Source organism: Oncorhynchus gorbuscha, linkage group LG15 (assembly GCF_021184085.1).
Source record: "Oncorhynchus gorbuscha isolate QuinsamMale2020 ecotype Even-year linkage group LG15, OgorEven_v1.0, whole genome shotgun sequence".
NCBI classification, from domain to species: Eukaryota; Metazoa; Chordata; class Actinopteri; order Salmoniformes; family Salmonidae; genus Oncorhynchus; species Oncorhynchus gorbuscha.
Window position 1 is genome coordinate 29,766,485 of NC_060187.1, and position 26,072 is coordinate 29,792,556.

Consider the following 26,072-nt stretch of genomic DNA (forward strand, 5'->3'; position numbering starts at 1 on the left):
TGTCTTGCGGTCGGATGCCGAGCAGTTGCCATTACAGGCAGTGATGCAACATCAGGATGCTCTCAATGGTGCAGCTGTAGAAACTTTTGAGGATCTGATTTGGTCCCAGGGCTGTGTGTGTGTGTGTGTGTGTGTGTGTGTGTGTGTGTGTGTGTGTGTGTGTGTGTGTGTGTGTGTGTGTGTGTGTGTGTGTGTGTGTGTGTGTGTGTGTGTGTGTGTGTGTGTGTGTGTGTGTGTGTGTGTGTGTGTGTGTGTGTGTGTGTGTGTGTGTGTGTGTGCATGAATTTGTGCGTGCAAGCGAGTGTTTGTATGTGTGTGTGTCCAGGGAGCAGGTCAATAAATAGTAGGAGAAATAAGAGCAGTGCTGATCTTTGTTTTCTATTTCCCTGGGTTGATACCTTGCTGCTGACCTCCATCTGAGAGTGGCTCGTGTTCAGTGCAACAGACAGTCTGTGTTGAACTGGTAATGAGGTCATATTGTTTGAATTTTGGAGTAATAATTAATCTTCAAAACATAGCAAACAAGGTTATTATCCAAAAGCAGTGATGCACACACTCACACCCGCATGCACGCTCTCTCTCCCCCGCCACCCCCTCCCTAATCTAGGGTAAAGTAGTCATTAACATGCTTGTTAAATTAACTCCTGGCTCCACAGTACAGGGCAGCAGCAGCAGCAGCAGCAATAACTGGACTAGGGAGAGAAGCATAAGGTTACATAACATGACCCTGAATAAACCTACAAGCTGAAGTCCCATACTAATACTACAGGCTCAATAATGCTAATATAATAATAATATAATAATAATAATAATAATAATAATAATATATAATAATAATAATAATATATTGGCTCAATACATAATAGGAAAATAACAAGACTGATCACCTCTCATACTGTTGCAGATTACCTTGATCCCTGACCTCTGACCCCCAACCTGAAGTCTGACCCCAAGTTAATTAACAAAAGTTAAAGTCACAACCAGCATATCGTGGTCTACTGGTGAGTTAGAAGGGTAATTGGTTCTGTTGAGGTCTAAGTACTGTCATCACTGGACTGTCTGACCATAAATGTTAGAGTGGGTTGGTGCTGATTGCTGTTGAGAACAATAACCTCGAATAGCCTACTGCTTTAGTACCAGCACCTCTTATGAAATACAATTGAATGTCAGTGTGCCACCTTTTTCCATTTCTGACGGCCGGTTTGGAACCTGGGACATCTGACTACAGTATGCTAAAAGCTAAATGGGTGTGTATGCTGCAGAGTAGAGTAATGTCAATACTGCTGAGTCTACACTGAAGCAGCTATGACTCAGGATCACACTCACACACTCACACACACGTTTTAGCAGTTTTAGATGGTTAACCATGATCTCCTTCCATTACTGTGTGTGTGACCTTGACAGAGTGAGCAGTGCCAGTCGTAGCGGTTCGGTTGGACTAGACCAACCGAACGGACACTCACTGAGCAGTAAAACCAAAGAGCCTCTATGTGTGGACAGACACACTCATCATACAAATAAGCAAGCAAGCTAGTAACACACACACAAACACTAACATACAAGCATAAATCATGTTTGTGGGCACACACACAGTACGCACACATTGGCTTGAACACCTAGAGCTGCTGTGTGATAGCAGAGCTGGGCTGCACTGTGCCAAATCACCAGCTGCATTCCAGACAAATTATTACACACAGCAGAGCTAAATACAAGACCATTTACATTTCACTGGAGTGCTGGAAAAATGACGTTCCTGAAACATAATCACTGACACTCTCCCTCATCTGTCCCATATCAGAGAAAGCAGCAATGAAGTCAGATAACAGAGTAAGTCCCACCACTTCATAACATTCTCAAGTACCACACACACACACACACACACACACACACACACACACACACACACACACACACACACACACACACACACACACACACACACACACACACACACACACACACACACACACACACACACACACACACACACACACACACACACACACACACACACAGACAGACAGAGAGAGAGCTGGTATGGGTTGTGACGTATTAACCTGGAAGGCAGACTCCTGCTCCGACTGTAAACACAGCTATTAATAACACCCCAATTATGACTGTGTGTGTGTGTGTGTGTGCGCCATGTGTGTGTGTGTACATATGGTAATCCTATGGAGGAGGAGGATTCTACTTTTATCTTTCTGTTTTTAATCTTTCCTCCCAACCTCATCGATGCAGAACAAATTTCTTAGAATTATGGATGGATGTGTGAGAGTAGCTGTACTGTGTGCTCGTGCATGAATGCTTGTTTGTGTGTGTTTGTGTACTACTGCATGTGTGTGAGAGAGCCACTGATGTGGTTATGCTCTTGATTGCTTATTCTGAGAAAAGGCCCTTTTGCCCTCCAAACAAATGTCATGTAGCTGAACTGAAGTAAGAAGACAGCTCTTCTTTTAGCAAAATGGCTAAAAACAACATTTCTGTCAACCCCAGTTGTTGAATCAGACTGGTGCTCACCAGTAGCAACTCTTATAGAATACCGGCTGTAAAACATGATTAAAATATTATTTAAATGAGTACCGGCCACTTTTTCATTCCACTTCAAGAACTTCTATTGTTTGGTAAAAAAAAAATCAGCATCTCTTTAGATGTATGAAGAAAGACAGCTATATCTGGCAGAGAGAGAGGTTGACTAAGAATAGTTGACCTTTCTTCATCACATCAACTAGGCTGAATAATTCCTTAACGCACGCATGCACGCACACACACACACGCCGACACAAGCGCACCGTCACACTCTCTACTCTCCACTATGGTATTAATCAGATCACCTTCATTTCAATGCCTCATCCTTCCCGCCATCCTTTCACGGTGATCCCTCCTTCCTCCGTTGAAGAATAATGAAAAAGTGAAGGTCAGATAGCAACAGCTCTCTTACTCTCCCTCCCTTGTTTGTTCTCTCGATCTGTTTTCAGTTTCTGTCTCATCTCTATATCTGTCTATCATTTTCTATTTCATTGGTCATCTCTCTCACTCTCTCTCACACAAACCCATGCCTCTGTGTTATACACTTGTGTTACACAGTTAACCTTCGACCCTGCCCTGCTTTTAGAATGTTAGAGCAAACACACACAATAATGCCATATTCAACACACATAGCACCGGTGCATCATTCTTGAAGAAAATCATGATAAAATCTGTCAGTTTCAGCTAGAGATATCTGTCTGAATCCACTGCATCCGCCAGTGTCGCACTTCCGCATCTGCGGTGAAAGGTGACGGAGTTAGAGCGGTGTTTGTAAGACCATGAGACACCCCCCAAAATCGGTCTTCTCACAAAAACGTCTGAACGGTTTGACCTACAACTATTATGACCACTGTATGTAAAGGGGAGACACTGTGTTCTCCGTTTTGCTCTACGACCCCCACAAGTGTCACGAGACTCGTCTGAAAGTAACCAGTATCGGTTAAAAAAAACAAATGGAACTATTAAGTATTAAGATAGTTTGTGCCTACCCCAAAAAAAGCGGTTAAATATGTGTAAAAATAAATATATACACAGTCAAAAGTAAAAAACGAAGAGGAGATCTGCTGTTACAGACATGCCTACTCATTCAAGGGTTTTTCTTTATTTTACATATTTTCTACATTGTGGAATAACAGTGAAGACCTCAAAACTATGAAATAACACATATGGAATCATGTAGTAACCAAAAAAGTGTTAAACAAATCAAAATATATTTATATCTGAGATTCTTCAAAGTAGCCACCCTGTGCCTTGCTGACAGCTTTGCACACTATTGGCATTCTCTCAACCAGCTTCATGAGGTAGTCACCTGGAATGCATTTCAATTAACTGTGTGCCTTGTTAGAAGTTCATTTGTGGAATTGCTTTCCTTCTTAATGCGTTTGAGCCAATCAGTTGTGTTGTGACAAGGTAGCGGTGGTATACAGAATATAGCCCTATTTGGTAAAAGACCAAGTCCATATTATGGCAAGAACAGCTCAAATAAGCAAAGACAAGCGACAGTCTATCATTACTTTAAGACATGAAGATCAGTCAATACGGAACATTTATTAACTTTGAAAGTGTCTTCAAGTGCAGTTGCAAAAAACATCAAGAGCTATGATGAAACTGGCGCTCATGAGGACCACCGCCGGAAAGGAAGACCCAGAGTTACCTCTGCTGCAGAGGATAAGTTCATTAGAGTTACCAGAGGAAAGGAAAACCCAGAGTTACCTCTGCTGCAGAGAATAAGTTCATTAGAGTTACCAGAGGAAAGGAAGACCCAGAGTTACCTCTGCTGCAGAGGATAAGTTCATTAGAGTTACCAGCCTCAGAAATTGCAGCGAAATAAATGCTTCACAGAGTTCAAGTAACAGACAAATCTCAGCATCAACTGTTCAGAGGGGACTGCATGAATCAGGACTGTGTGGTTCCCACCGTGAAGCATGGAGGAGGTGGTGTGATGGTGTGGGTGTGCTTTGCTGGTGACACTGTCTGTGATTTATTTAGAATTCAAGGCACACTTAACCAGCATGACTACCACAGCATTCTGCAGTGATACACCATCCCATCTGGTTTGGGCTTAGTGGGACTATCATTTGTTTTTCCAACAGGACAATGATCAAACACACCTCCAGGCTGTATAAGTGATATTTGACCAAGAAGGAGAGTGATGGAGTGCTGCAACAGATGACCTGGCCTCCACAATCACCCGACCTCAACCCAATTGAGATGGTTTGGGATGCGTTGGAACGCAGAGTGAAGGAAAAGCAGGCAACAAGTGCTCAGCATATGTGGGAACTCCTTCAAGACTGTTGGAAATGCATTCTAGGTGAAGCTGGTTGAGAGAATGCCAAGAGTGTGCGAAAATGTCATATGTACAATACCGTTCGAAAGTTTGGGGTCACTTCGAAATGTCCTTGTTTTTGAAAGAAAATCTATTTTTTTGTTCAATAAAATATCATAAAATTGATCAGAAATACAATGTAGACATTGTTAATGTTGTAAATTACTATTGTAGCTGATTTTTAATGTAATATCTACATAGGGGTACAGAGGCCCATTATCAGCAACCATCACTCCTGTGTTCCAATGGCACGTTGTATTAGCTAATTAGCTAAAAGGCTAATTGATCATTAGAAAACACTTTTGCAATTATGTTAGCACAGCTGAAAACTGTTGTCCTGATTAAAGAAGAAATAAAACTAGCCTTCTTTAGACTAGTTGAGTATCTGGAGCATCAGCATTTGTGGGTTCAATTACAGGCTCAAAATGGCCAGAAACAAAAAACTTTATTCTGAAACTCATCAGTCTATTCTTGTTCTGAGAAAGGAAGGCTATTCCATGCGAGAAACTGCCAAGAAACTGAAGATCTCGTACAATGCTGTGCACTACTCCATTCACATAGAAAGAAAGAGGAGTGGGAAGCCCCGGTGCACAACTGAGCAAGAGGACAAGTACAGTAGAGTATCTAGTTTGAGAAACAGAAGCCTCACAAGTCCTCAACTGGCAGCTTCATTAAATAGTACCCGCAAAACACCAGTCTCAATGTCAACAGTGAAGAGGTGACTCCAGGATGTTGGCCTTCTAGACAGAGTTTCAAAGAAAAAGACGTATCTCAGACTGGCCAATAAAAAGAAAAGATTAAGATGGGAAAAAGAACACAGACACTGGACAGAGGAATTCTGCCTGGAGGGCCAGCATCCCGGAGTCGCCTCTTCACTGTTGACGTTAGAACACAGGAGTGATGGTTGCTGATAATGGGCCTCTGTCAGCCTATGTAGAGATTCCATTAAAAATCTGCCGTTTCCGGCTACAATAGTCATTTACAACATTAACAATGTCTACACTATCGACACTGTATTTCTGATCAATTTGATGTTATTTTAATGGAGGAAAAAAAACTTTTCTTTCAAAAACAAGGACATTTTGAAGTAACCCCAAAAAATGTAATGGTAGTGTATATATATTTCCTGAGTTGTTTCATATCTCCAAGATTTAGGACAGACGCTTAAAAACTTTATTTTTTAACTGTCCCTTTTGCCATTAATGAATGTGTTAGGGGAAAGGGGATATCTAGTCAGTTGTACAACTGAATGCATTCAACACAAATGTGTCTTCCGTATTTAAAACAACCCCTCTGAATCAGAACGGTGCGAAGGGCTGCCTTAATCGACATCCACGTCTTCGGCGCCCGGGGAACAGTGGGTTATCTGCCTTGCTCAGGGGCAGTACGACAGATTTTACCTTGTCAGCTCGGGGATTCGATCTAGCAACCTTTCAGTTACTGGCCCAACGCTCCTACCCGCCAGGCTACCTGCAATTATTCAATGCGTTTCTATGGGCTTTAGCAGTAAAGACCAAAATCTATATATTTTTTTTATACCTAAAAGGGTCCTAAAATTCAAAACCAATTAGCTAAATTATCCATAGTATGACCATCTTAAACAATTCCACGTCAGCTTAGCAACCAACGTCTTAGACTCTAAAGAAATAAAATATTGAACAATGCATGGAATCCAAAGATTGTTCCATCTGGTTAATAATGTATGTAGTTGTTCAAGGTATCATTGACTGCTGATCATAATGAATGGATTTACGGTCTCTCTCTGTCCCCATCGGCACTCTGTGACTTTGTTGGCTGGTTGTGTCAATACATGTTAACACGGACACAAGTGACACATTCTTTACACACACGCAGTGGGGTAAAGTAAGTAAAAATACTTTCAAGTACTGCTTAAGTCATTTTTGGGGGGGATCTGTACTTTACTTTACTATTTATATTGTTGACTACTTTTACTTCACTACATTCCTAAAGAAAATAATGTACTTTTCACATTTGAGCCAAATTGAGCTGTCTGATTTGCTTATTATAAGGAATATGAAATTATTTATACTTTTACTTTTGATACTAAAGTATATTTTTGTAGTTACATTTACTTTCTATACTTAAGTATATTTAAAACCAAATACTTTTAGAATTTTACTCAAGTAGTTTTTTTCTGGGTGACTCACTTTAACTTGAGTAATTTTATATTAATTAAGGTATCTTTACTTTTACTCAAGTATGACAATTGGGTACTTTTTCCACCAAAGGACAGACATGCGAGCGCATGCACGCTCACACACACTAAATCAAGTTCGTTGGGGAGCCTTCTCCTTTCAGCAAGTGTAACACGAGTCTATCCCTGTACGGCCAATCCGCAACGTGAACCCTCGTTCACAAAAACACAACATACACCCCAAGCAGCTTGCTAACCATGTTCTTGGTTGGCCGAGGCTTCTCAGGGAAGGTGACGTCACTGTATAATTGGCTAGCTACTTCACATCTGCTAAGCTAGCATAATGAATCCCTTTCATAGCATACAGTAGTGAGATAAGGGGGAGGAGAGGGGAAGGGACAAATTCTGAATGGGCTCTGATTAATCGTGCTAGAAGATGGGGAGCCCAGGTGGAACACACACGCATGCACGGATGCACGCACACACACTCACAGGACGAGCTAAAGACACCGAGAATCTCTTTACATTACACTCTCAGCCCTGCAGTCATAACATGAAACATCTTAAACAACGAAGACACACAGTCGCATACACCAACCGCTAACAAACACACACACGCACCCTCTTCTCCTGACCCCATTCCCTCTCCTCCGACTGTCACTCTGGTTAGTGTACATGGATATGGCTGCAATATCAATAGACATCCATGTAATCCCATACTACGGGAGAGAGAGAAGGGAGAGATGCTTCATCTCAACATTACTGTACATAAAAACAATATCTCATCCCTTCTTTCTCTGCATGGTGTCTGGTCAAGTTCAAAGTACCAGTAACTCCCTGTAACCAGGACCTGATGCAGCTGCGTGGAGGGTGAATGGTCAAAGAAGAACGACGAGAGAGGAGGAGTGATGAGAGATGTGGGGGAGAGAACCAATGGCACAGATACAGATAGAGAGTTGCGCTGACACTGATAGTGGACTTAGTCAGTACCTCTACCCTGGCCTCTCAGGCTTGAACCTGGAACACCGACAAGCCCCTGTACCAAAATGCTCAACGCTCTTCATGAAGGCTACATTCTCACATAGTAAATGAATGGTGGGATGCGCCACTGATCTGTGTGCCAGTAATTAGACTATTATCCTCCAGTGAGTAGGGCTATTATACATGTTCTATTCTCTTTAGTAGACCTAAATCAGTAGGATCCTATTCTGAGAGGAGGCTAACTGACAGGAGAAGCGATGATGTCGTTGTAGGCCTCCTCTCAGTCCTGCTCTCTTGGCAAAGATAGTGTGGAAATTCAATAGACATTGAGGATGAAAACGTCTGCATATCTGCAGAGTTTTGGGAGAGTCATTGGTGTGATGTGAAGGACAGGTGCGAGGGAGCGAGGGAAAGACTGGGGAGGAGAGGGAGAGAGGAGAGGGTGTAAGAAATAGAGAGAGGAGAGTGAGGGAGCGAGAGAGGGAGGGAGAGAGGAAAGAGAGGAGGGAGATAGGAGAGAGAGAGGGAGGGAGTGACAGAGTAAAGTGTGAGAGAGAGTGAGAGAGGGAGGGAGGGAGAGAGAGAGAGAGGAAAGAGAGGAGGGAGAGAGAGAGAGAGAGGGAGGGAGTGACAGAGTAAAGTGGGCGAGTGAACAAGTGAGAGTCTGTGTATGGGGTGTGGAAGTCCTCTGATCATTGAGACTTCCAATCCAATCCCTGTGATCCTGTGATGTTACTCACCCTAGCTCAGGCTCTAGCTCTGACTCTGTGTGTGTGTGTGTTGTGAAAACAGTGCTGGCGTCCCTGAGTCGGCTGTCAGTCAGGGACTATTGACTGAGCGCCCACCATCAAATTAGCTAAATGAGTTGATGTGACGATAAGCAGTGATAAGACCTTGGAGCATCTCTGGCTCTACGTCCCAGCAGAGGACAACTGCCTGTTTACTCGCCAGAATGGTACAACAACAAAACACACAGTGCAGGTCAACAGTCTAAGCTATAGGTCTAATAACTATCCATCTACACCACCTGAGTGTTAGGACTGCACTTTCTCTGAACATCTGTCAAGCTAGACATTTATTGCAGCTGAATTAAAGACCGTAGGCAAATAAAGTGACATTTATAGGAGCACATGAGCAAGACACTGGCACTGGTCACCCATATTCTATAAACAAACAGAACCACTTAAATCCCCAAACTTGAATCCTGCTTTCTGTACAGTGGTTCACATGCTCGCACACACAAAGCCCCCCTGACCTCTCCATCCCCAATCTCACCTTGGAACTTGAACCCTTCTATTTGGACCCAGAGGCAGAGGTCCTCCGTCTCGCAGTCACACCTCCAGGGGTTTCCACTGAGCCCCATGGAGCGCAGAGAGGGCAGGGCGATCAGAGAGCTGATGTTCAGTGTCGTCAGGTTGTTCCTGCTCACATCCAGCACCTGCAGAGCCATGTTCTCTGAGAACGCATCCGGGTGGATCTCACTTAGCCCCGGGTTGTCTGTTAGCCGTAGCATCACAAGGCTAGACAACGGTCCAAACGTCCGGTCCTCGATCTGGGTCAGTGTATTGAAGGACAGGTCAAGGTAGGCCAGCTTCCGGAGATTGCCGAAGGTGGACTCTGAGATCTCCATCAGGGTGTTGTTGCTGACGTCCAGGTATACTAGATCAGACAGGTAGTTGAGTTGCAATGCTGGAAGTTCTCCGATGCGGTTGTTGGAGATGATGAGTTGGCGGGTAGCTAGAGGGAGGTCGTTGGGGAAGAGGGTGAGCTCCTGCCCGGCACACTGGACCACCAGCTGGTCGTCACACACACACCTGTCAGGGCAGCCTGCTGTAAGAGCAGGGGAAGGGGCCACCCCCATCACGAAGATAAAGAGAAAGAGTAGCCGGAGAGAGTGAGCGCTTGGAGCGGGTAGGAGACGCATGATGAAGCAGCCCAGGGCGTCATGAACTCGGGCTGAGTAGGACCAGGAGGACACCCCAGGACCAGCGCTCCCCTCCGGGCATCCTGCATGGGGCTGCGGGACTGGGGGTGCGGCTAGACGGCTACTCTGGAGGACCGAGTCCGGTTGCGGTTTCTGCTGCTGTCTGGAGGATTGGATAGTGGTTATATCCAGACTCTCTTTCTTCCCCTCTCGCTCCAAATTGATAACGGTCTCTAGCTCACTCACACGCACGTCCACAAGACGCCCGTGTTAATTACGAAGGTGACCCTACTGACGGACGCGCTGGTCGGGTGGTGAGAATCGCTGAGGCTTATCAGGTTCTCCTGAAAGGACAGTAGAGAGAGAAGAGAAATATTTGATAAAAGAGAGTCTGTCACTCTTGTCTGTTATTGGCTCGGTATGTATTTATTTTAAGTTAGTTGTCTGCGGCAGAATGCATTGTTCGTTTATAGTTTCCAAACTGCTGGATGGTAAAATTCCAGGAAGTGATTCCTGCGCTTCCTACTAAAGAGAGTGGTGTGTATACTGCCTGTTTTAATGGATTCGTAATAGTTCAATAATCACCGTCTGTTGTGCGATGTCACTTGCTAATCCGTTATTCCGGAGAGCGAATGGAAGTGCGTCCATCCCTCATTTGCCTGCTCCGCTGGTCTGGCTGCATGTGTGTGTTCGCTGCTCTGCTCTCTCTCGTTCGCTCTCTATTTTTGCAGCTGGGGGGGGCTGCAGTGTGTGTGTGTGTCAGCAGTCTCTTAGTCAGACTGTGTGTGATTCGCTGCCACACAATTTAGTGACGTAACCAGGTGTTCAGTAGGGGCACATGGGTAAAATCACTGGGGGAGCCATGCAGTGGCGACCCGTCATTCAGGGCAGGTGGGGCTTTTATCAAAATAGAAATAACAAAAATAATAATATATATTTTTTTAATTTTGGGGGGGGCTTGCCTGATTTTCATGTTATTTTGTCATTAATATGAGTCACATATCAGTTTGAAAACAATGTAAAAAATATATATATATATCACTGAGTTAATAAAGCCGCATACAAATACGGTCTCTTTTTCTTTGATGACAAAATTGACCCACGAAGGACCACCGCACCACCTTCCTGTTCAAGTGAGCACATCACAACAAGGTGAGTCCAAACATGTCTTATATGCTGCTGCTGGGAGATATTCTGTAGCTACGAAAGTAAGACTAAGTGTCCCTAAACATCAAATTTGTGATAGGGTTAAAACAAAATCAACTCCATGGTTTAGTTTGAATGATTAAGGTTAGGGCTTTGGCGCTGCCTGTGACTGTCAAGCAAATAACTGTTGGTCTAACGGTAATTGAGTGTTAATTAACAACACATTTAGCATCTTCTGGCTTACATTTAAAAAAGTCTAATAAATCCATGTAATATAGCCAACAACTGATCTGGTCTTTCTAACAGGCTACAAGTTAAGACAGACACATCTGGGACGCAACTGCCCGCATCCTTATCCAATTCCGAGGTGCATATTGAAGATATTAGGTGAACTGTCCACATTTACTTTTCATCAGCCAAGATGAGTAGGCTTTACTAACAGCAAAAACACTAGTTACAGTTACAGTACAAAAATTATCTTCCCCAAACATAAAACTCAAGCGCTGCTTATACAGTATATGCAAGGTAGGCTCTACACCGGATTCATGTGCTTAATTTTAATTTGTTATTTGGCCACTTTAGTTGTGACACAAATCTTATTAAAACATATGAGCTCGGCTACATGATTGGACAAAATGTTTTTTAAAAAATTGTTTCTTATGCTGGGCATCATTTTCATATACTAAGTAATATATGTGTGACATTTGTTCTGATGTAGAATGAACCATTATCATGCATATCGAAAGGGGCAGCGGAAAAAAATACATGTAATCTTTGCACTTAAATAGCGAATGGATGACGCCTTTTCCCGTGGTTTATTTTCATGCCAGATTGTAAAGATAAGCAATGTGCTTAATATTAGGAAAGTTGAGAAATAAATATAGTAGGCCTAGCCTACAGAAAGCTGATCCTCCTCTTTTTATTAGCGGCCATCACTCTGTTGTTTTCTCCCACAATTACATAGCCTATAGAAATCAAATCTAATTTTATTATTCACATGCACCGAATACAACAGGTGTAGACCTTACAGTGAAATGCTTACTGACGAGCCCCTAACCAACAATGCAGTTTTAAAAAATTCAGATAAGAATAAGACATAAAAGTAACAAGTATTAAAGATCAGCAGTAAAGTAACAATAGCGATACTATATACAGGGTGGTACCGGTTAGATGAGGTAGTATGTACATGTTATTTATTTATTTATTTCACCTTTATTTAACTAGGTAGGCTAGTTGAGAACAAGTTCTCATTTGCAACTGTGACCTGGCCAAGATAAAGCATAGCAATTCGACACAAACAACAACACAGAGTTACATTACATTTACATTTAAGTCATTTAGCAGACGCTCTTATCCAGAACAACTTACAAATTGGTTCATTCACCTTATGTCATCCACTGGAACAGCCACTTTACAATAGTGCATCTAAATCTTTTAAGGGGGGGGGGTAGAAGGATTACTTTATCCTATCCTAGGTATTCCTTAAAGAGGTGGGGTTTCAGGTGTCTCCGGAAGGTGGTGATTGACTCCGCTGTCCTGGCGTCGTGAGGGAGTTTGTTCCACCATTGGGGGGCCAGAGCAGCGAACAGTTTTGACTGGGCTGAGCGGGAACTGTACTTCCTCAGTGGTAGGGAGGCGAGCAGGCCAGAGGTGGATGAATGCAGTGCCCTTGTTTGGGTGTAGGGCCTGATCAGAGCCTGGAGGTACTGAGGTGCCGTTCCCCTCACAGCTCCGTAGGCAAGCACCATGGTCTTGTAGCGGATGCGAGCTTCAACTGGAAGCCAGTGGAGAGAGCGGAGGAGCGGGGTGACGTGAGAGAACTTGGGAAGGTTGAACACCAGACGGGCTGCGGCGTTCTGGATGAGTTGTAGGGGTTTAATGGCACAGGCAGTTGCAGGAGCCCAGTAGAACAAAAGAAAACAAAAAGTCTATATACAGTGAGTGCAGTAATCCAGACGGCAATTAAACATAAACAAAACATACAGTCAGAATAATACAGTAGAACAAAAGAAAACTGAAAAAAAAGTCTATCCCTTCTTTCTTTTCTCTCCAAAATACAGTGAGTGCAAATGAGGTTTCAAGACTAGTCATTCAAAGACTGCTCTCCTCTGAAATAAATAGGCCATGGTGAACCATCAGATCCTCCTCTCCACCCTCTCCGAGTTGGGCAAGTAATTACCAATATAGCAATTAAACACTGGAATGGTAGATTGGCAGAAGATGAATGTGACCAGGTAGAGATACTGGGGGAGCTGCGGCAAGAGGAGCTGCAAAGTAAATAAATAAATACCAGTATGGGGATGAGGCCTAGGTAGCATAGATGGGGCTGTTTACAGATGGGCTATGTACAGATGCAGTGATCTGTAAGCTGCTCTGACAGCTGGTGCTTAAAGCTAGTGAGGGAGATGTGAGTCTCCAGCTTCAGAGATTTTTTGCAATTCGTAAGTAAATAAATCCAGTCATGGGCAGCAGTCATGGGCAGCAGCAAGAACTGGAAGGAAAGACGACCAAAGGAGGAATTGGCTTTGGGAGTGACCAGTGAGATATACCTGCTTGAGCGCGTGCTACGAGTGGGTGCTGCTATGGTGACCAGTGAGCTGAGGTAAGGCGTAGATAACCTGTAGCCAGTGGGTTTGGCGACGAGTATGAAGCGAGGGCCAACCAACGAGAGCGTACAGGTCGCAATGGTGGGTAGTGTATGGGGCTTTGGTGACAAAACGGATGGCACTGTGATAGACTGCATCCAGTTTGTTGAGTAGAGTGTTGGAGGCTATTTTATAGATGACATCACCGAAGTCGAGGATCGGTGTAGGTCGAGTTATTGAAGTGACTGCATAGATGACAACAGAGAGTAGAGGTGGTGTAAAGAGGGGGTGAGGGGTGGCACTGCAAAGAGTCTGGGTAGCCATTTGGCTAGATGTTCATGAGTCTTATGGCTTGGGGTAGAAGCTGTTTAGAAGCTTCTTGGACCTAGACTTGGCGCTACGGTACCAATGTTGCACAACATGAGCTTAGGGGCTCTCATGATGTGTTTGATTAGATATTTGAATATATTTACATTGATGGCCGAGTGATTAGAGCGACAATAGAGTACGGAGTACCAGGCAGTTAGAAAGTTTGGTAGGCTATTAATGACCAGCAGCAGCAACAGAGCTTGGAGAAGCCTAATTACCGTAACTAATTGGTCATGTGGAATTTGACTGCCTTCATCACTAGTGACCACCGGTGTGGCGATAATACGGTCACTGCAATAGCCCTAGTTAAGGTAAGGGTTAAGGTAAAATAAATAAATAAATGAAAGAGTGCCTAGATCTGCTATTGAAAATGCGACCCTCAGAGCCAGAGCTCGCAGCTTATGCCCAACCACCACCCCGTCCACAACTCAAGCCTACGTGATGGCAATAACATCCACTGTTGGCCCTCGCGACTGGTTTTCGAAGTCATCTCCCAATGTCCTGCTTACCTGGATGGATGTCAAATTTTGTAGTGGATCTTGAGGCACCTGGCTGCACACACACACCTAGTATCCTACTGTAATAGGACACCACCCTCTGGCATGGTAGAGATATGATTATTATTATGATGGTGCTTTATTACTAATGGACAGTATTAACAGCAAGGGCATATACAGTTACAGTTAACACCCCCCCCCCCTCACACATAACAGTATCTAAAAGACTGCAGTGGAACAGTCACGACCCTAACCCCTTAACTATAAACACTTACAGTATACCAGTGATTCATATGATTGTGTAACGTCTATTAAGGTACAGTTAGAGTAATGCTTCGCTTTCCTTCCATCGTCTAGTCCACCCACTACAGGCTGATAACCCTCTCTCTTCCTTTTTGTGTCTGTGTATGTGTCTCTCTGGGTATATGTGTGTGTGTGTTTGTCAGGGTGTCGGGTGAGTTGGGCAGTGAGACGTCTTCACTATTTAATGAAGGTGGGGGCAGTGCCGTCTGTCACAGGGACGATGCTGGCTCTGGCACTAGGCCTAAAGGGGTCCACTCTGCTGGCATTACTGGAGGTGGGGGAGAGTCATCACTCACCCTCTCCTCTATCTATCTCTGCCTTTCACTCAATCTCTTCAAAATGAGAAATACAGCTCCTTCTCTCTTTGTTTGGTTCTAACTGAGTAATTATCTCTCTTCTCTACATCTCTGTTCCTCTTTCCCTCCTGTTCTCTTTGAGGCTCTGACTCTTGTCTTTGTGAGCATGTGTTCATCTCCATCATTCTAATTGGAAGAGGTGTCATGCAGGTGAATGAGGACCCAAAAGCGACTTGGCGAAAACAGAGTCTTTAATCCAGTAAAGCAAATCTACAATCATAAGACATAATTCCACTCGTAATGACGAGAACAGACTGGAGACTCGATCAAGAACTGCAGGTTGCCTCGGGAAGGCACTTGAACGTAGCAGACTCAGACACCTGCTCACCACGCAGCATCTGAGGGAAACACGACACGACAGGGCGATACACAGACACAGCACGGTGAACAATAGACAAGGATCCGACAGGGCAGAAACGGAAAACAAGGGGAGAAATAGGGACTCTAATCAGGGAAAAGGATAGGGAACAGGTGTGGGAAGACTAAATGATTGATTAGGGGAATAGGAACAGCTGGGAGCAGGAACGGAACGATAGAGAGAAGAGAGAGAGGAAGAGAGAGAGAAAAAGGGGAACGAACCTAAAAAGACCAGCAGGGGGAAAACGAACAGAGGGAAAAGCAAAATGACAAGACAATCTAAGACAAAACATGACAAGAGGAGCAACTGCGTCTATCACTCACGCGGATTACTACACTAAACATAAACTGCAATATATGTGTCTAGACTATACACTACTATACATTAAACACTGCACTATACCTCTACACACTATACATAATCACTGCAATAGAAGAAACATACAAGGCTACAAGATAGCACATTGTCTGTGATCAGAGAAAATGTCATGCATACAAACCAAACACATGGACTGTTTATTTAGCCGACAGCATGGAAATGGTTTATTTAATCCAGAGCTGAAGAGCAATGCACAGGCCACTTAAGAAGACCTAGGGTAGCTATTAAACCCATGATCATAACATTGTTCCTTTTACTGTAATTCAGATATACTTTCCGGTTTGGTCCTCATAAAGGTAGTTTGATGTGAAACATTTCCCAAATGTTCTGCTGACTGGCTACATCCTCCATCTGTGGGAATAATAGGTGGCAGTTCTGGGAAAACACAGACTTCATTAGTATAGACGTGTGTAGACCAGCCCCCTAGCCCAGATGAGCGGCGTGTGTGTTCCACGGTTTCATCAGAGTATGTTAATCTAGTGCTCCCTGTTTCTGTTTAGTTTCGCTCCCATAACACCAGCCCAACCCCCACAAACACCGGGCGGCAGGCAGGCACCACTGTTTCATATGCTTTGAGGTTGTATACAAACAGATGAACCAGTGTCTGAATACATGTTCTGTTTCTCTGTATGGATAACCAGATGAGTAATGACATGCATAAAGCATACCATAAAGCTCCAGGTGTGCGAGGGAGTATGCATGTATATCTTCTGTGTGTGTAGGTGTTTAGGTGTGTATGCTAAGTGCGTTTGTATGTGTGTGGAGTTACAGTCTCATATGTCTCACATGAAAGTTCAGACGTGAGGGTCAGTCATGCTGTAGAAAGAGAGAGATCTGCCCTGAGCAGAGCAGTGAAATCCCCCTGACAGAAAGGCCACTCGCTGTCTGACTCAGACCCAACATCATGCCCTCTCACTTGGCCTCCCTCCCTTCTCCAGCCTAAGGCTTTGATTGAATGGAAGCTTTACAGCAGCATACAGAGAGTCCTACCCCCACATTCACAACCTCTTCCCTGGCTAGAACTCGCTACCCTAGAGGGGGCTAGGGTCTGAGGAGAGGAGGAGGGTGAGATGAGGGAAAATGGGAAAGGAAAGAGTTGAGAGAGAAGAAGAAAAATAAGTAATGGGTGTGGAGACGGGTGAGACTATGTTTATCTCCCCCTGAGTACTGCAGTCTGTTACTGGCACTGGGGACAATAGAGGAAATGGACCCAGCCCACTGGAGAAGCCACAGCCAATAGCAGATTGAGACAAAGTGGACCCAGAAAGTGTCTACAGTCTAAAGGATATGATGACTCATTAGGTATAGGCTGGCAACAGAGCACCCCTCTAGCTAGCCCTCTGTTACTACACTGACACTTACAGTATAGGAGGAGAGCAGCAACGCTGGGCGATGGCTAACCACATTCCTCTGTTGTGTGTGTCTGAGCGACTGGGGCCTGTCTGGTGCATGTGTGGGAGGCATCAAGAGGTCTCTGTGGTGTGTGAGTGCAGGTGTGTGTTTAAGGGAGGGTTTGAGCTTCTAAGAGATGGCTGTTTGTGCCGCCTGGTGTGTGTGGATTCCTAGGGGAGATGTGTGTGTTCCTGCTGGAGAGGTGTATGTTTGTATGGGCAGTGTGCATATATGTTCCTGCCATGACTGTGTGTGTCCCAGGCTGGTTGTCGGCAGAGAGGGCAGTGTGTCCGTCCTGACATTGCCAGGCTAGGGTGCAGCAGGGAAGGCCAACAGAAGGTGTGACCGTAGGGTAATGTGGAAGGCGGGTGGAGACAATTGTCAAACTCAATGAAACACACAGGACACACCTCTTCCTCCTCATCTTCCTCCACATCCTCCTCTCTCTGACATAGGGTTGTGTCTTTGCTGTGTGGTATCATTCCTGTCACCTCTGGCTGGTCTGAGGTCAGTGTCAGAGCCTCTCTGAGTCTCTGCGGGTCAGTCTCTGTCTTAAGGTCACTGAGCAAGGATCAGTGAGTCACGCTCTCTCTCTTTGGTTCCCAGTCTGTGGTGTGTCTGCCATGTCCTGTTAGCATTTAATGTGTTGTCTGTCAGCATGTTGTCTGTCTGGTGTCCTGGTGAGAGGCAGACTGGCTGTGTCAGTGAGAGGACATCAGGATCAGTGTCACACGCACACACACAGACAAGCACGACAAACACGCACAAAGACATAGGCACACACAGCAATTATCAGTCTTGCTAAGTTTTCCATTCAGGTGCACATTACACACACTCAAAAGTACACCAGCAGAGGAAGAAAAAAACACACTGAACCCAATGCAAGTCCAAACCAAAGATCCCTCTCAGATTCACTCATAGAATTCCACTGGGTAACCCTGCAGGGAGAGTTCAGTGTACAAACACACACACGCACGCACGCACACACACACACACACAAGCGCACCTTCACACTCTCCTCTCCGCTATAGTGTCATTAACATAGTGTACTCCAGCAATACAGATTTAAAAAAGGTTATACAGGTGGAAACTAACTGATATCACATGCAGTGAGGGCAAACACACACACAGACGTACACACACATGTTGGCATTTGTTGTGTCACTGGACTCAGGTGGGCAGTATAAATGTGTAAGCTGCAAAGACGTGTTTAATAATTCACTGTCAGACTAGACGGGGGCAGCTGCACGGAAAACCTTTACCTCAACACAGTGCATTGTCTCAAATAGGTATGTGTGCATGGCTTGCTCCAGATTGTGTATTAGCCCATGTTCAGATGAGATGAAACTATGTTAGAGGATTTATGGAGGCTACCTGCTGATAGATGACCAATAAACACCTGGATGACAGACAGACAGTCTGTCTGCCTGCCTGCCTGCCTGTCAGTCTGTCTGGTTTGTGTGTGCCTGCATGTCAGTCTATCTGGTATGTGTGTGCATGCCTGTCAGTCTGTCTGGTGTGTGTGCATGCCTGTCAGTCTGTCTGGTGTGTGTGTGCATGCCTATCAGTCTGTCTGGTGAGTGTGCATGCCTGTCAGTCTGTCTGGTGTGTGTGCATGCCTGTCAGTCTGTCTGGTGTGTGTGTGCATGCCTATCAGTCTGTCTGGTGAGTGTGCATTCCTGTCAGTCTGTCTGGTGTGTGTGTGCATGCCTGTCAGTCTGTTTGTGTGTGTGTGCATGCCTGTCAGTCTGTCTGGTGTGTGTGAGAGAGGGAGAGAGCTAGAATCAGAGGGCTGGTTGTAGGGGAGAGAGAAGGAAATAGAGAGGGTGATCGAGAAAGGAAAGCGGCTGGTTGTGGGACAGAGAGGGAATGAGGAGAGAGGGAGAAAGTGATAGAGAAAGGCAAGGGCCAGTTGTGGATGTGGGAGTATAATTAAGTCCAGTACTCTGTTTCTCTGCAGGCTGCTGCATGGAGCTGGAGAACTGCTGATTCAGGAGAGAGAGAGAGAGAGAGAGAGAGAGAGAGAGAGAGAGAGAGAGAGAGAGAGAGAGAGAGAGAGAGAGAGAGAGAGAGAGAGAGAGAGAGAGAGAGAGAGAGAGATGGGAGCGAGAGAGAGATGGGAGAGGGAGATAGGAGAGGGAGAGAGAGGAGGCCGACTGTTATGGGTAAAGAGTTACTCTAGAGTGTGTGGAGTAAAATACAGTAACAGTGACTGTAGACTGCCAGGTTATTGTGAATGGGATGATGCCATCTAAAGGACAAAGCAGAAGTGCACTTTATAAAATCAATCAAAGCTGTTAATGTAACCATCACAGCTCGTGTTCCATTCATGAAGAATATAGTATAACTTTAATTTAGTTTGCTCCAAAAATGCACCATGTTAACATGCTTTAGCAATATTATATATCGAAATCCATGTTCCTAGAAAACAATTTGATTTTAAGTAGAAATTGAAGAAAATAGATCATAGGCAGGCACATCATCACAAGACCTATTTTTTCCAGAATAAAAAGCCATTCAGCATAAGGTATTGCCTTTGAAAATAATTGTGTTTAAGTGATTTGGGTAGACTTTTCTTTAGGCCTATTGGGCTAGTGAGCTAATTAAGCGATATCCAATGCTTTGCTGTGTTTTTCAAGGTAGTAGGGTAATCCATAAATCAAACAACTGTTTTAACAGGTTGCTAGACTATTTAACAAAAAAAAAACGTTTTCTTCGTTGAGTTACTGTTGGACTTCTAAATTGACACATTGTTGCAGACAGCGGTTACACGCAATTGTAAAGCCCACCAGTTAAATGTTCTGATTTTAATCTTTTTTTTCTGCCGCTCCTCCCTGCTTCTCACGCCTGGTTTGTGAACAAGTTGCTTGCGGGTCTCAATGGCACATGCTCGATGTAGAAGTGTTATAGTATTTCGTTCCGGTGGCAAATTATTTCTAACTTTGAAAGTAGACTTTTGATGGTAGCTAAACTTTTAGGACAAACATTTTCTCCTTTTTGCTGAAATTACGCTGGCGTTACAGGTTATACTATTTTTTTTAGGACTGAACGGGGCAAACCAGGGAGTGATCGTATAATGCCCAGCATGCATTTCGTTTGTGTAAATAATGAATGAACTTACCAAGCATTGACACTTATAACACTTAACTCTTCATTTGTATTGGGGAACTGTAATATCTGTATGTGTTGTATCATCGATTTAAAGATTTTTTGTTGTTTTCCATTAAACCACGATTGTGAATAGTAAGGCCGAGAACTCGGTCGGAAAAGTGTCCTTACAGTCAGTAGTACACTCTGGTTTCTCTTCAGATCGCATAAATCTTTCGCCTTTTACTAAAGATTTCCGTGGAGAGGAACATTATGAGTATCAACTAATTTTTTGATGCCTGGCCTCACGGCTGGGCTTCCAATAATTGTTAATAACAAACTGTTCACAGCTCCAGTATTTGTGGATATCCTCTGAGATTTAGTGTTTTGCCTGTGTGCTGTATCCACATTCAATTCAAAGGCTTTATTGGCATGGGAAACATGTGTTAACATTGCCAAAGCAAGTGAGGTAGACAACATACAAAGTGAATATATAAAGTGAAAAACAACAAAAATTAACAGTAAACATTACACATACAGAAGTTTAAAAACAGTAAAGACATTACAAATGTCATATTATATATATATACAATGTACGAATAGTTAAAGGACACAAGATAAAATGAATAAGCATAAATATGGGTTGTATTTACAATGGTGTTTGTTCTTCACTGGTTGCCCTTTTCTCGTGGCAACAGGTCACAAATCTTGCTGCTGTGATGGCACACTGTGGAATTTCACCCAAAAGATATGGGAGTTTTTCAAAATTGGATTTGTTTTCGAATTCTTTGTGGATCTGTGTAATCTGGGGGAAATATGTCTCTCTAATATGGTCATACATTGGGCAGGAGGTTAGGAAGTGCAGCTCAGTTTCCACCTCATTTTGTGGGCAGTGAGCACATAGCCTGTCTTCTCTTGAGAGCCATGTCTGCCTACGGCTGCCTTTCTCAATAGCAAGGCTATGCTCACTGAGTCTGTACATAGTCAAAGCTTTCCTTAATTTTGGGTCAGTCACAGTGGTCAGGTATTCTGCCGCTGTGTACTCTCTGTGTAGGGCCAAATAGCATTCTAGTTTGCTCTGTTTTTTTGTTAATTCTTTCCAATGTGTTAAGTAATTATCTTTTTGTTTTCTCATGATTTGGTTGGGTCTAATTGTGCTGTTGTCCTGGGGCTCTGTAGGGTGTGTTTGTGTTTGTGAACAGAGCCCCTGGACCAGCTTGCTTAGGGGACTCTTCTCCAGGTTCATCTCTCTGTAGGTGATGGCTTTGTTATGGAAGGTTTGTGAATCGCTTCCTTTTAGGTGGTTGTAGAATTTAACGGCTCTTTTCTGGATTTTGATAATTAGTGGGTATCAGCCTAATTCTGGTCTGCATGCATTATTTGGTGTTTTACGTTGTACACGGAGGATATTTTTGCAGAATTCTGCGTGCAGAGTCTCAATTTGGTGTTTGTCCCATTTTGTGAAGTCTTGGTTGGTGAGCGGACCCCAGACCTCACAACCATAAAGGGCAATGGGCTCTATGACTGATTCAAGTGTTTTTTAGCCAAATCCTAATTGGTATGTTGAAATCTTATGTTTCTTTTTGAATGCCCTTCTTGCCTTGTCTCACATACTGTCTTGGAATGCCCTTCTTGCCATACATACTGTCTTGGAATGCCCTTCTTGCCTTGTCTCACATACTGTCTTGGAATGCCCTTCTTGCCTTGACTGTCTTGGAATGCCCTTCTTGCCTTGTCTCACATACTGTTGCCCTTCTTGCCTTGTCTCACATACTGTCTTGGAATGCCCTTCTTGCCTTGTCTCACATACTGTCTTGGAATGCCCTTCTTGCCTTGTCTCACATACTGTCTTGGAATGCCCTTCTTGCCTTGTCTCACATACTGTCTTGCATTCGTGAACTTCCATCTGACGTCACAGCTCATGGTTGTACGTTTTAAAATTAATTTCTTAGAGAAAATGTTGCAGTTGTAAAGCCCTGGGACACTAAGCAAATCAAATCAAATCAAATCAAATGTATTTATATAGCCCTTCGTACATCAGCTGATATCTCAAAGTGCTGTACAGAAACCCAGCCTAAAACCCCAAACAGCAAACAATGCAGGTGTAAAAAAAAAAAAAAAAAAGCAACCGCTTTTGTCGCTTATGTCTTCTCCATCTGCTGTATAATGACACTTACCTGCTCATCAAGTTAACACTCGACCCATGAAGACCGTTGGATGGATGTCGAGTCCATATTTGCTCCAATGTATCACCAGGAGACCAGTAAAACAGCAAGAAAAGCTTTCTATACTGAAAATTTCTATACTGAGGTGTAAAATAACTAATTACAACTATTCTCGTTACTGTAATTGAGTAGCTTTTCCGAGTACTTGTGTTTTGACTTTACTTAAGTGAAATGTCATTAAAGTAACAGTATTTCCACATGAGTAGGATATTTCAGTACTCTTTCCACCACTGGTGGAGTGAGTGAAAGAGGGAGTGAGTTAGGGAAAGAGTGTGAATGGGTGATTGAGTGAATGTCAGCCAGTCCCATGGACAAGGAATAAGTAAAAGGCGTAGATAGTATATTGAAGTATGGCAACTTTGTTTATGCATATTATTTTGTATAGATTTATAAATACATTTTAATTCCTTGAATGCAGAATTTATTTGAAAATGTTAACAGTATATTTGACTTTTATTTAAACATACAGATAAAATAAAATAACATACAGATAAAATAAATGTACTTAGTTTACTGTAGATTAATTTACTCTTCCTTTTTCAATTTAAGGCATGGAAAGTATCATGTGTAACAATTTTCAGCTAAATTAGCTAATTATCAACATCAACTGTTTTTTACAGGTTATATCACTCGTTTACTTTTACTGAGTACTTTTTAAAATGAGCTACTTTTTACTTTTATAAGTAGTTTATTTATTATTATTATTATCTTTACACCAGTAATTTTACTTCTACTTGAGTAAAATATCACTAAAATAATAGTACTTCTAATTGAGTAGAATATTTCGGTACTCTTTCCATCACTGCTGAAAACTGCAAAACTGGGCTGGATACTGCTAAAAAGCTGAAATAATGAACTGTACAATCAAGCAATTCAAGAAACATGAGCATTCCTTATCAATTCATAATTTGATGCAATAATCTACATTGATATTGTGACGTCGCCACTAGATGGCGATCATAGAGATCCTATTTCAATTCTATGATTTAAAAAACAATTGACCTTTATTTAGCAAGGCAAGTCAGTTAAGAACAAATTCTTATTTACAATGACATCCTACCAGGGAACAGTGCCTTGTTCAGGGACAGAACAACAGATGTTTTACCTTGTCAGCTCGGGCATTCGATTTAGCTAAAATACACAGCAGGTTAAGAAAATTAGGTTAAGGGTTTGTGTGAGCAAAAATGCATAGCAGGTCAGGATAATTAACGTGGACGGTTAGGAGGAAGTTGAGGTTAGAAAAAGTGTTAAGTATTCAGCAGTCGACTCATCATGCGGCCCAATCAGCCACGCAAAACAGTCTTGAGTGGCAACAAATCTGCCCAAGTGGCTGATTTAACTTTCAATACACCCACTTCTGTTGATCCTCCCACTTCTGTTGATCCTCCCACTTCTGTCGATCCTCCCACTTCTGTTGATCCTCCCACTTCTGTTGATCCTCCCACTTCTGTTGATCCTCCCACTTCTGTTGATCCTCCCAGTTCTGTTGATCCTCCCACTTCTGTTGATCCTCCCACTTCTGTTGATCCTCCCAGTTCTGTTGATCCTCCCACTTCTGTTGATCCTCCCAGTTCTGTTGATCCTCCCACTTCTGTTGATCCTCCCAGTTCTGTTGACTCCATGTATGTAGTTACCCAGGACTCAACTCTATGGCGCTCATTGACAAATTGTTCTAGAATGCATTCCTAAATTAAGCGGTCTTCATTCCAAGGGTTTGAAGCATATATCGTGTGTGACAGAAATTTTAAAAAATCAAATCTTATCAATAAATAAATATCTCCCAAAAGAAACATTAAAATACATATTTGGTTATTGAAAACGAATTATTTTCCAAATAAAACCAATACCAAATGTATAATCTCTTGGTAACATTTTTTATTGATTACTCAGAAATGGATTTGGTCACTTAAGATTTGATTAATTTACAATTCATGTAAATTGTCTCTTTCATGTTTTAGATTTGTATAATATGGGCAGTTGAAACTAAATGGATGAGATCAAATGGTGATTTAAGGGGGAATAATTTATATTGGTCTAAAAAGACATACAGAGTTAAAATAAAGTACAGAGTGAAAATGAAACCCCATGTTTTGATTGCACAAGTCATCTCACATGTCATCTCACATTTGTTTATTGCATGAATTGAAATCAGTGGCGGTCGGTGCCATTTAAGATGAGAAAGGATGATTTTTTTATGAGCATGGCCTTATTTCTATTACAGCATATTAGGTGACTGTCATTCATATTCCATTCACTCAGCTCAATGTAACATTGATAGGTTTAGGTCAATGCATGATACCCAAATGTTCCCTGTACCTAGGGTTTTAAAGGATCAGAAAACTTTCCGGTATTTTTATGGGAAGTTAGGCCCGGGAATTTGAGGATTCATCAAAAAAGTTACCTAAAAATGTAACCTTTTTGTGGGATACACAAGGCAATTCTAGGTTTTGTGGCATATTTTGGTTAAACTATCCCCAATTCAATGGAATTGCAACCCTCTGCATGCACAGTTCATTCTTCCATGACATGTACAGCTGATTCTCAAGATCTTGCACACTAATGAGATGTCAAGGACTACATGCTTTCTGGTAAGTTTTGATTACAATACTGGGTGGGGTGAATATATTTTATATGACATATATGATTTTTTGTTAACTAGTAACTAGTAAATAACTAGTAAATAGTAGCCTACAGCAAAGTGTGTTTAAATAATTTCTAACTTGTTAACAAGTTCTGCTAGTTAGTTTCAGCTTGCTTGAGCCTTCTAACTGAGGAGTGTTAATTTACCTGTTTCCATACATGTTTAATTTTAAAACATTTATCTTACAAAAGGAGTTGTTTAGTCCTTCTGTAGCTCAGTTGGTAGCGCATGGCGCTTGTAACGCCAGGGTAGTGGGTTCGATCCCCGGGACCACCCATACGTAGAATGTATGCACACATGACTGTAAGTCGCTTTGGATAAAAGCGTCTGCTAAATGGCATATATTAATAGCTTAACTATTTATTTGTACATGGAATTGTATTTTTATTTTTACAATCTTTACAGGAAAATGCCACAGGCACTATCTGATGTGTGGAGACATTTCACTGCAGCTAATGTAGAAGGAAAAGCTGTGTACATTTGCAAATACTGTGCCAAATCATATGTGAAGAATGCAACAAAGATGCAGACTCATTTGGCCAAGTGCATAACATTCCTTCAGCTCTCACAACAAGCAACGTCTGACAAAAGTCCCTCTACTTCTATTCGAGGTGAAATTATGAATCAGACACCTTATTGATAGCAACAGCTTATGGTCCTCCTGGAATCAGAAGTTTTTTTTGACTCAATGGAGGAACGTACTCAGAGAAATTTAGAATGTCTTGCTCAAGCTGTGTATGCAACTGGTTCACCTCTGAGGCTCACAGGCAATGTGTATTGGAAAATATTTCTGAACGTTCTTCGCTCAGCAAACACCCCTCCA

General features: G+C 42.8%; 1 protein-coding gene and 1 non-coding gene across 2 annotated transcripts in view; one reads left to right on the plus strand and one right to left on the minus strand.

Annotated features, from left to right (window-relative positions):
• Positions 1–10,566, minus strand: part of LOC123997229 (leucine-rich repeat-containing protein 52-like) — a 28,823-nt gene extending 18,257 nt beyond the window's left edge. Inside the window, exon 1 of the mRNA XM_046301391.1 lies at positions 9,264–10,566. Coding sequence (XP_046157347.1) covers positions 9,264–9,912 — 649 coding nt within the window. The 5' untranslated portion in view covers positions 9,913–10,566. The remainder of the gene's footprint in view (positions 1–9,263) is intronic.
• Positions 10,567–20,585: 10,019 nt separating this feature from the next.
• Positions 20,586–20,701, plus strand: LOC123998385. Its single transcript, XR_006832281.1, has one exon. It is a non-coding gene; the product is annotated as a U5 spliceosomal RNA (small nuclear RNA).
• Positions 20,702–26,072: the final 5,371 nt, after the last annotated feature.